The following is a 12306-nucleotide window of genomic DNA, read 5'->3' as shown; positions in this document are numbered from 1 at the left end:
GATTAATGGACCAAATGACCCCAACAGTACCACTGTGAGAATCGGAAAATCTGCACATATATTCAAGCCAAGAAATGGAATCTGTAGGAAAAGGTTAAACGGATCCATTCAAAGGTAGTGCCATTCGTACCCTGTAGTATTTTTATATTCAAAAATTCCATAATTTTAATTTATAACACTAACAAAGTTACTTCTATATAAATCAAAGTTAAAAGGTTCTTCTTCTTACTATTTTTTTATTGCCAAAATAATTTCGGTTACAGTTCCGTTTAGCCACTGAAAACTACGTACACGCGAGATACAAAAAAATGGTTGCATTTGTATCTCATATCAGTCTATAAAAATCAGATACGCTACATGGTTTCAACTTCCTATCGATGTTGAGAAGTAATTTTAAATGTAATATTTAAACCTAAACGAAATGTTAGATTCTAATTATTTCGCTTTATTTTATCTGTTGCCAGGTGATCTGTGTATGCCTTCTTCATCTCCAATATCTGGTTCGTATTCCTGTACAGAAGATATACGAGCCAAGTAAGTAATTCAATCATCAAAAAAGTTGTTATCGAAGTTCTTTAATGCATAATCATTTTCATCTTGAAAGTGTTCTAAATATTCTTTACTCTTAATATTATGAGTATCATCTTAGTAATGGGAGCAATCCACAATGAAAACACCAATTTTCCTTTCATCAATTACGTAGTATTTCATTGTTTTTTATCGTTTTAACTCGGATAATGATACATTGGAGAAGATCAAAAACTTATTGGGTAAATTAACGATCTCTATTCTTTAAATTTAGGACATGCACGGCGAAATGCATGTTGGGATATGAATTTCCAGATGGTTCAACTGAGAAAATATACGAATGCGACAAAGATTCAGGGATGTGGGTTCCAGACAAGCCGTTTGAAGACTGCAAACGTAAGTATAGTAATCGATTAAAACACACTTAGAGAACTCTGTGAAAGGTCAAGATTACAACGCATTTAATTTAAATTTGAATACAAACTTTCTGTTAATGCCTGAGTGTCTTTTAGAATGCGCTTTTGATTCGTTTAGGGACTAAATAGTATAATTTTCTTCTAGGAAGTAGCCAAGATCTGACGCCTCCGGAAATAAGTAAGTCTCCTAATTTATTGGAATTTCAGTTTAATTTATAAAAATTAAAATTTATTAATATAATTTAATGTAATAATGCACTGATGATCAAAAGTTAAGACGAAACACAAAAACGTGAATACATTTGAAATAAAAATAGAATGAAATATCCGCCATTTATGAGACAAAACAATTTCTGCGTGACCCCTTAACAATTGCAAACCTTGTTGCCAGATAAAAACAGTTACAAGAGCGCTGTCATTGTGAAAATGTCATAAAGAGACCGACTGGATAATTCTTTGAGGTGTAGAGCAATGGAGGCAGGACAAAGCCAAGCTGAAGTGGACAGGCGGTTGTATGTCACTGGGCTGCATCCCTGAAAGCAGACTGTGGAACCATTTCCAGGACATGAAAACAGCTTTTCAAAGACCTCGACCAAGCCATACTCTTGTCTTCTCCACCAAATGAACGTTATCTGGCTCAGACTGCAATGCAACATAGAGAGTGCACATCATATCACTATGAAAGACTTGAAGATAGAATAGCTACAAATCCCTATGGACGTCTTCAGACATCTAGTAGATTCAATGCCTAGGCGAATAGTCGCTGTTACCAGTGCGAACGGTGGCCCAACACGGATTTCGGTAGGTGGGCATAATTTAGTGATCATTCAATGCATTTCAAGAGAAATAAGGAATCGTGTCCTTTGTGCTTGAATGTATAAAAGCATTCTTATATTTTCACGCTGACTTACTTTTATCTTTAAAAGATGGTTAATTTTAAGGTTATTTTTTGCGACCAATTCCACAGAAAAAATCTGCAAATCGAGAGACCTTGGAACAACTCAGTTTATCTACACTGGCCAACTCTGTTTGGAAATTTTTTGTTAAGTAATTGTCTTGCAATAAGAGAATGATGTCCTTAGGCATTATCCTCCATAAATGTAGAGCATCTAAATTACAGAAGCCTACTCTTGTAACCTTGCAAGATAGCTTCTAAAGCGACAGTGGTCTCAAAAAGAAAGATCTAGGAAGTCATTCGATAAAATTAAATTGATCTTATTCACTTTAAATATCATGCCTCAGACTAGAACAGCAAAGCAACGGGCACAAAGTGGCAGGAGCGCTGTGACTCAGGGGAGAACTGAGGGGAAGACGATTCTCAAACGCATCAGCCTAAAAGAATGTGCAACTTGTGAATTGTTTTCCGAACTCTCTGGAACAGAACATGATCTAGCCAAGGAGGATGTCTTTGTGTGTGTGTGTGTGTGTGTGTGTGTGTGTGTGTGTGTGTGTGTGTGTGTGTGTGTGTGTGTGTGTGTGTGTGTGTGTGTGTGTGTGTGTGTGTGTGTGTGTGTGTGTGTGTGTGCCAGGTGCAGAGAGTGACTAGAAATTAGGCGTCAACTCAGCGTTCTGATGGGCGTCTATGAGAGCTTGAGGTGTAGGGTAGATGCCCTCGAAGAAAGCTCTCAGCTGTCCAACTCAACGCGGCAATCTCCGAGGCAGAATGAGCTGGTTCCACAGGAATTAATTATTCTTGGTGAGTCTATTGTCAGGGAGACGGGTAATATATTGTGTAAAAAGGATAGATGGAATAGGACCTGGGTATGTCTGCCAGGGGCAAAAGTTGATGATGTTGTAGAGCAGATATCATCTTTTAAGGGCACAAAGGGTGATATTGTTGTACACGTTGGCACCAATGACATTAAGAGTAGGAGATCTGCAGATTTACTTAACAGGTCAATGTTGAAAAATAGCTGCGAGTTATGGTGAAATTTGAAAGTGTCTGCAATTCTGCCCAGACACGATAGAAGGGAGTACATGATGAAAGCCTTGTCGATCAATTCTGCCCTGGAGAGATTGGGCATGGCTTATGGGGTAGAATTTTTTTCAGCCTGGTTTGTGCTTGTTAACAGAAGAGACCGCTTCTACAGGAATGGGATGCACTTAAATGAAAAGGGTACAATAGTGTTTGCTGATGCTATCGAGGCAGTGTTAGCTAGGTCAGTAAACTGCTAGCTTTGGGGGATTCACAGAATAAAGGGTTAAAAGTAGCCGCAGGCAGAGATGAAGGTGATTCTTGCACTATCTCTATTAGAATATGCAGCGGCCTTGAGCGAGGAATGCTGAGGGTTTCAGGGACTGATGGCAGTCATCATGATACAAATAAATATATGGAATGTGTTAGGCTAACTAAGAATAATAATAGGTGCATGTATACTTGCATCTACACCAATGCTAGAAGTGTAGTAAATAAATTTAATGAATTTGAAGTACTGGTCAGGACGTCAAAGGCGGATATTGTTGGGATATCAGAGACGTGGTGTCACACAGACATAAGCAGTGCAGAATTGGAATTTGGGGAGTACAATGTGTACAGAAAGGATAGACAGGATAGGAAGGGAGGAGGGGTTATGCTGTTAATTAAGAGAAAACATAAAATCATAGGAACTGCATCCAGTTGACATAGATGGACAGTGCAACGTTCAGTCAGTTTGATGTGACATAAGCACTGCGAAAGCAAAAATTAGAGTAGGAGCGTGTCATAGGCCTAATGACTCGAATGAGTACAACGAACAGTTGTACAGAGAAATAGAGTGGGCTAGTAAATCAGAATTTCTTATAATGGGGGATTTTAACTTCCCAGATATTGACTGGAACTTATGGGTTGGTCACTCACACACTAGTCAGACTTTTGTGGATTTATTGGATGGTTGTTTTCTGCAGCAGCATGTTTGAGAGGCAATCAGAGATGGTAATACTCTTGATCTGGTTATCAGCAGTGATCATTCGTGTATTAAGAATTTGCAGGTAAAGGAACCAGTAGGTGGCCGTGTTCACAGTGTATTGATGTGGGAATTACTTAAAGATGAAACTACCATCAAGGCTAAAGGGAAGAGTTTTTGCTTCCGGAAAGGTGACTACAGTGGTCTCAGACAGTTTTTAAATTCTGTACAGTATTTGTGCAGTCAGATATGAAGTTTTCTGAGCAATGCAGACAGGCTGAAAGAGCAGGTCATGTGGTTTCGTCAATAATATGCAGGAATTTTACTAAAATGGTAAAGGAGGTGATCATCCCGTTGTATAAGGCAATGGTCAGGTTACCTCTTGAGTACTGCGTACAGGTCTGGAGGCCTCGTTTTAGGAAGAATGTAGATTTACTTAACATCAACATTAGTAGAGGCATTTGATGCAAGAAAGCAAGCTTATGCAGCATCAGCCAAAAAAAAAAAAAAAAACCACTTCCACTTCACCCCTCTGTTCGTTCGAAATACCTGTCCAGCTGAGCCTTAAACTTATTTAGGTTATCAACTTCCACGACAAGGGATAGAAGTCTATTCCACCAACCAACCACCCGCTGGCTAAAGGCAAATTTCCGCACGTCTATCCTACATCTGTCTTTAATCAATTTGAATTTATGCCCTCTCAGGTGATTTTTCTGAGCTAGAGGAAGAATCCCATCAGCATTGAGCATGCTTAAACCACTCAAGGCTTTATACACCTCTATCAGATCACCTCGCCGGTACCTAGTCTCCAGACACTGTAATTTGCAAAATTTAAGCCTTTCTTCGTAAGAGCACCCCTTTGTTCCATTCACTAATCTTGTTGCCCTTCTCTGTACTCGTTCCAGCAGCTCTACATCCTTCTTGAAATGAGGCCTCCAGACCTGTATACAGTACTCTAGGTGTGGTCTGACCATTGCCTTATACAAGGGAATAATCACCTCCTTATCCCTGCTAGAAAAATTCCTATATATCATCGACAATACACCATGAGCTACTCTTGCAGCCCGTCTTCACTGCTCAGAAAACTTCATATCTGCCTGCACAAGCAGCCCCAGGTCCCTTTCATTCTCTACCACTGTCAGTGTAGTACCACAGAGTTGATACGTTGCTCTGGGATTGCTCTTTCCCATATGTAGTACTTTACATTTGTCAAAGTTAAACTTCATTTGCCACCTCTCAGCCCATCTGCTCAACCTTTCCAGATCCTGTTGCAGCAGCATGGTGTCAGTAGTGTCCTTGACAACCCTGCCAACCTTCTATTCGTCTGCAAACTTGGACATTAAGCTTGATATACCATCATCAATATCATTTATAAATACAGAAAACAATAATGGACCCAACACTGAACCCTGAGGGACTCCACTAATAACATTAGTCCACGATGAGCAGTGTCCATTGATTACCACTCTCTGTCTTCTTCCCCTCAACCACCCCTTTATCCATAGCAGCAATTTGCCTCCAATGCCACACTGCTCCAATTTGTGCAGCAGTCTTCAATGTGCAACAGTATCAAAAACCTTTCTAAGATCCAAGTATATAATATCAAAGTTATTCGCTGCATCCAGTTCTTTTGTGACTGCATCATAGTATCCAATCAAATTGGTCAGGCAAGACTTCCCCTTAACAAAACCATGCTGTGTCCGAGCTATAAGTGAAGTCTTGTCTAGATGATCCTGCAGTGTTTCTTTTACCAGTGCCTTCGTTAATTTTCCTGGAACAGAAGTTAAACTCACAGGTCTATAAGCGTGTACAGAGAAGGGCAACATGATTGGTGTGGGGAATGAAGGGATTCTCTTCCCAAGAGAGGCTTAAGTTCTGCAAATTGCATTGGCTGGAGACTAGGCACCTGCGAGGTAATCTGATTGAGGTGTATAAGGCCTTGAATGGGTTGAGCACGCTGAATTCTGATGGGATTCTTCCTCTTGCTCAGATTACGAACCTGAGGGGGGCATAAATTCAAACTGAGGAAAGACATGAGGATAGATGTACGTAAATTAGTCATTAGCCAGCAGGTGGTTAATTGCTTTATCAAACTTCTGTCTGTCGTTGTGGAAGTTGATAGCGTAAATAAATTCAACGAGGAACTGGACAAACGTTTAGAGGGAATGGCTGTGTGATTTTTTTGTTTTTTTAATTTATTTTATTTTATTATTATTTTTTTCTTTTGGCTGATACTACAGAAGCTCATACGCTTGCTTTCTTGCATCGCATACCACTATTACTATTCTATCAACTATGCTACCTACGAGCGATACGTGAATTATATATTCAAAAATATGAAGAATGATTATAGAAAATAGAAACTACCAACTTAGTAAAAATACCGCTTACTAAATTAAGTAAATATTCAACCCGTCTTCAAAAAAAAAAAAAAAAAAAACCCCGTAACCTAATTAACAAATATAGATCTATAGTGCGTTAACTTTGCATTAGCAACACTTAACCAACATATCGTGCGGCCACATTTTGCCGTAATGCAGCCTGTACACTTCTTGGCGTGGGCTCCAAAGGCGTTGCAGGGTGCCGCTTAGTAGTGTTACCCATGCGTTGCACAATATGTCCAATATGAATCGGATGTCCTTTTCCAGCTCAGCCGATCTCAACCCAAACATACTCAATTGGGTGGAGATCGGCTGAAATGGCTGCCCATAGAAAGGCGAAGAATTCATTGTCATATTTCTGAAATCAACTAGCAACCTCCCGGGGCTTCTGACAAGGCGCACTGTTTTGTTAATAGAAACCGCAGTTTTCTGAATACACTGTAATTATGAATGGATGTACTTGTTTGGCAACGATAGAAAGGTAGGCGTTCCCATCGAGCAGTTCATTAACGGTGATCAAAGAACCCAGGACATGTCACGAAAACAGTCTCTCTAAACCACAATACCATCACCTTCAGCCTGCTGAACATCAACAGTGCATTCAGGTGTCATAGCCTCATATTACTTTCTCCAAACGCGGATACACCCATCTGTATGATAGAGATGGAAACGGGATTCATCAGATTTGGTGACAGATTTCCATGTCAGCTGTCCAGTGTTGGAGTTGGCATGCCAATGCAAGGTGCAGTTTCTTATATCTCGCAGTGAGCATGGGATACCCGTGACGGCCGTGGACTGTCATAGCCTAGACTAGCTGAGCTAATATCCAGAGCATAGTCCATGTGGATATTGGTGTTCTTGCTGTTCACACGTTGTAATGGGTGGTTAGTTGGGCCATTTTTGCTGCGTCGCTACTCTATTACAAGACGAGACAAACAACGTTCACCACGGGCATCGATCACACGTGGCAGTTCCATACGTGACCTTTTTGTTCGACCGCTGTTGAGCCAGTCATATAGAGGCACCTCCGTAGCCAGGTGGGAAGGAGCAGCAGTGCGTAGCACACGCTTCTTGATTAGACCGGGGTTCGAGCCTGTCACCACCAAATACGGTGGATGCGGAAAGGTCAAGGGAATGACCACCGCATATTCCCGGAGCAATATGGCCTTAGTTGCTAATGCTCCTAAATAACAAACAAACAACAGTCACATAGAGTCATGACATTACAGAACTTAACCATGTTGGCTGTTATTATCCAGTTACTGGCACTTGCGCGTCTTTTTCCCACAAACGTTCGGATTTCAAAGACAGAAAAATCTTGACACCGACCCATTTTTTCTTACAAACAATGAAAAACTGATTGCCATGAAAAACTGCATCACTTGTGAATTTTGCAAATAATGTGTTTTGCGCTTCACTGTGGATTGCAGAAATGTTCGAAATGCATTTTGTTTGATTGGATATATATATCACTGTGAATGCAATCCAATAAAAACACTCCACCTGATATACCTAATTGCCATAAATATCTTCCCAAAGGGTAAAATGCGTAATTAATGGAAATATGAGAAATCATGCAAATGGCAATCATGACAACCTAACCTACATTTCATTGCATTTACGTGTACAAACGGAAATGACAAGTTAACGTAATAGTATTATGGACTGTAAATCAGCAAAATAAGTCCTCAATAATTTTTGTTCCTCCTCGAGGTGCAATTACAGCCTTGCAACGATCTGGCATACAGTTAATCAACTTCTGGATATGCGATTGTCCAGTTTGTGGTACCACACCCTTACAATGCTCTCCTGCAACTGATTCTTACTTGGCTTCTGAGCAATTTTAGATGACATTATGTACTAGAAATTTTCAAATCTGTGCTGTTGCCCTGTCAGTCCAACACTGTAATGCCAGCGTTTCTGAGGTATGACTGCATCTTAAGGGAGAAAAACGAGGGAAAACATTGGTGTAAATATGTTTTAAGCCTTGTGAGACAAGAAGACAAACTGAACATTAAATATAAATAGCATAAAACTTACCAATTTTGCTGTGTGGCAAGGTGCTGTTGAAAAATGCAGTTTTGGACTCTGTGTGGTGATCCCTATTAACGAGTGTCAGGCATTCCTCCAAAATAGCAGTGTTGGTTTCTGCATTCACCGTTCCGTTAATAAACTTAATTCGCCCCACCCCTTTGCTTCTTATTATGCAGCCCCAGACCATCTGACCGGTAGGCGGGGAACTTTACAAGTCGGTGTTATGCAGTCAGGAAGGATGGTATGCCTCCGATTTTCGTCTTCTGACATGTCGCTTCCCATCCGAGCCATGCAGGTTGAATTTCGATTCGTGAGAAAAGATGACGGTGTCCCATTGCGGTTTTGTCCATGAAACATGCGTTTTAGCCCGAGCAAGGTGCTTCTTCCTCATGTGTTGGGTCAACAAAGGCTTCTTCTTCTTGGGCCGATAGGCATGCTGACCACATTCGTCTTTGTGATAGTTCGTGCACTTGTTTCAACACCAAAGACTATCTCAAAGTCCAGTTTTATATCAGGAGTACTAGCATGGCGATTACAAAGACATAGCAGTTTCAAATATCGATCTTGGGAAGGCGCAGTCACTCTCTTACGGCCTGATCCTTTTCACTTTACCGGTTTCACGCTTTAATTTCAGCACCTGGGATACTGTTGACGGATGCCAGGCAGCCTATTTTATCAGCGATAGCACGCATAGAAAGCCCTTCCTGGGACAGAGCAACAGCTACACTTTTTTTTTCTTGGTGTCAACTGAGCATATGGAGCAATGCTTGCACCTCCGCAAAACAGGATACCAATGAGCGTGTATACCCTTCCAACTCCGTATCATCAGATAGTAATTCCAATACCTTGCAATTACTGTCTGATGCAACAGAAGCATTATCTGACGCAATACCTTTGCTTTGCGACAAACAAAATGATTGTAATCAAACAACATCTTATACGTTTCACTACAAATGTTACTTTTTTTAAGATAATGCAGTTTTTTTTGTCCGCCACTGTATAATCTTATATCAGCCTTTGCCAGAGACTAGTGCATTGGCAACATTCCCTTGTGTAAGAATGCAGTTTAATATTTTTAATTTTTAATTACAGGAATTTCACCCTCTGATTGTGCATTACTAGGCTTTTATAGAAATTTAACTTAATCCATGTTAACTCTTAAAATCTAAGCAATCCCATTTCTGTTTCATAGCCACAACGTGCGAGACGCCCACTTCTCCTATGTTTGGCTCCTACTCTTGCAAGACGACTAGGAACGAAAAGTAAGTATATCCAGTGCGGAATTTGAATGTATTTCCGGTATTAGTATTTGTATTACTAATAGTACTGCAGAATGATTCAAGAAAGCAGCCATATATTGTTATTCGCTCGAATTCCAATTAAGTTACTAAATAATATCAGTGTTAAGTTAATACTCAACGTTCAACAGTGTAATTATGTGATTACAGCTTAATTTTCGAATTTAGCTTGAACTTGGTAAGTTTAAGTTATATTATGAGGTGATGAGTAAGTAAAAAAACACACGATTTTATGAAATTTGATTCGATCAAATTAAAGAAGCTTCATTAAAGAAATTAAAGAAGCTTCATTCGTAGCTGTCATGGCTGATGACACAACAAATGTTTCAGAACATATACAAATGGTAATTGTTCTGAGATATGAACTGAATGGAGACATTTTTGAGTGTTTTTGGGTTTTTTTTCACTTCGGAAAACCAAACGGCAGACTGAATATCGAAGTGCATTCTAGATCAGTTAGACATAATCCTCGAAGGAAATACTCAAAAACTGGTTGCTCTGACATTTGATGATGCAAGTGTGATGAAAGGCAAGAAAGGGGGAGTTCAGGCTAAAATAAAAGAAGTGTAAAAAAATGCACATTTTATTCACTGCTACGCACACCAACTGAATCTGATGATGAGAAATGCAGCAAGTAGTACCCGAGATTCAAGAATATTCTTTTCGAACCTCGTGTCGATACCAACATTTTTCTCGAGATCACCACAGCGTCCCTCTGTTCTCAGAAAGCATATGGACAGCCGTATTTGCCCGACCTTTCCCTACAAGATGGAACTTCAATATACGCACCGTGCACAGCGTTTATGAAAATTTTGAATCCTTAAAAAAGTGCACGGAGGAACTACAAGCGACTGCAAACGCAGATAAGACTTTTAGAAGCAACTGGAATTTTGCACATCTTGAGTAATGAAAAAATCGAGTTCTGGTTAGAACTTTTCCATCAGATAATGCCTCACGTGGAAGTTATTTATAATCAAATGCAATCTTGAGAAATTGAGGCAGTTAAATACATGAATATATAGGAAACTTTAAGAATGCCATTCTAAAAATCAGGAATTCAATGTTCTTAAAAATCCTTCAAAAACACTCGTGATTGAAGCGAAGGAAGTATGCGACTACATAAGTGTTGACATAGCAGAGAGATAGTCTTTTACAAAGCAATTAATTGCTGCTAAATTGTTTAACAAGGAGAACTTTGTTATTTTTCGTAAGAAATATCCAGGGAAGAGGTACGGAAGACTACTGAGGCATATCCCATGATTGAAAGAGAAAACCTTCTTACGGAATTACAAGTTTTCTATAGCAGACATGATCTACACAATTATTGCAAATTAACTGACTCGTTGAAATTTATCTCAGAAAATATTCTAGCTGAAGTTCTTGGTGAACTTACAAAACTCATAAAAGTTCTTTTGCCCATTCCGATGACTACTTCAGAGCCCAAACGCTGCCATGCGACATTAAAAAAAAGAATAAAAACATTTTTAAGGAGCTTTCAATAGAGAAAAGCTCGGTCAACAGTGCACCAAACTTGAATGAAAAAGTTATTAATCTATTTTCAACAAATAAAAAGCGAAGAATGGATTTTGGTTTTAAGTAAAAGTTCAAGTAAATGTCTTGTAGTATTTTTAACTCGCTTATTATTATTACTGTGTATGTTATCAAGGATTTGTTTGTTTTGGGCGCATCGGCTTCTGTGGCCGTAATGCACCTCCCAAAATTTTGTATTTTTCTACTCTGATCTAAGTCCCAGGCGGGATTCGAACCCGCGACCTTAGGGTTGCCAGGCAGGCCCGGTGGGCAATATAACCGAGGCAATTTAATGTAACTTTAAGAAACAGCACCCCCAAACATCAGAGTCATGAGCCGCCACTGATTATAATAACACTAAAATTATTGGTCTATGGTAACTGAAATAAGATGTATAATTTTGACACTCAAATGATTTTAATTCCCAAGTGAATACTCCATCGATTGTCCTTCCATTACGTGTAGTATTTACTAAAGTATTTGACTTAATATCTAAATTGAAGACATCTTTCATAAATTTACAAAACTTCTCTCCAGCCTCAGAATTTAATTCTAGATTGAAATCACCAGCGAGAACTCTAGGTATACGATCCAGTGGCTCTTCCAATAATTTTGCACCTTCAATGGAATACGGCATCAAATTCTTGTTTATGAATTTTTGAATTGTATCTAACGGCATTCCTGGAGTGATGTATATGGCAACGATTAAAATAGATTCACTATTGAATTTGCACAAAGATCCACAAATCTCTCCAATTTCATTTCAAATCTAATTGAAACCATAAACGATCACAAACATTACAACTGAATCCAAATAGGTTTTTGTAACTAGTTTTTCAAATTCACTGTCAGCTCGTGTAGCCCCTATAGGGATGTAATCAGGAATCTCATTATTAGCCATTTCTAATTTCGCTTTTTTTCGTGCACAATATTCCTTCATTCGTTCTGCTGGAGTTTTAGATTCCTGGTAAGTATCAGGCATAGTAGAACTCTGTGGTTGAATTTCATTATGATTCGGAATAGTTTGAATTTCTAGTTTCGTTTTCTTCCGTTCACGATATTCCTTCATTATTTCAGCTCGAGTTTTTTTTTTGGGTGCAATCTGAGAACTCCCAGGCATAACGAAACATTCTTGTTGAATTTCATCTAGATTCACATTTCTGTCCAACTTCCCTTTCTTTCACGATATTCCTTCGAACGCTGGGCTGTAGATTTTGGCACAGTCACTCGCGTATTA

General features: G+C 39.3%; 1 protein-coding gene across 1 annotated transcript in view; it reads left to right on the top strand.

Annotated features, from left to right (window-relative positions):
* LOC150090433 (uncharacterized) overlaps positions 1-12306 on the top strand; it is a 562729-nt gene that overhangs the window by 75664 nt on the left and 474759 nt on the right. Inside the window, exons 36-39 of the mRNA XM_090389881.1 lie at positions 465-534; positions 803-924; positions 1090-1122; positions 9434-9503. Coding sequence (XP_090246007.1) covers positions 465-534; positions 803-924; positions 1090-1122; positions 9434-9503 — 295 coding nt within the window. The remainder of the gene's footprint in view (positions 1-464; positions 535-802; positions 925-1089; positions 1123-9433; positions 9504-12306) is intronic.

Source organism: Mastigoproctus giganteus, chromosome 2 (assembly GCF_048544385.1).
Source record: "Mastigoproctus giganteus isolate SK-2022 chromosome 2, ASM4854438v1, whole genome shotgun sequence".
NCBI classification, from domain to species: Eukaryota; Metazoa; Arthropoda; class Arachnida; order Uropygi; family Thelyphonidae; genus Mastigoproctus; species Mastigoproctus giganteus.
Note: the sequence above shows the minus strand (reverse complement) of the source record. Positions and strands in the feature narration are given on the sequence as shown.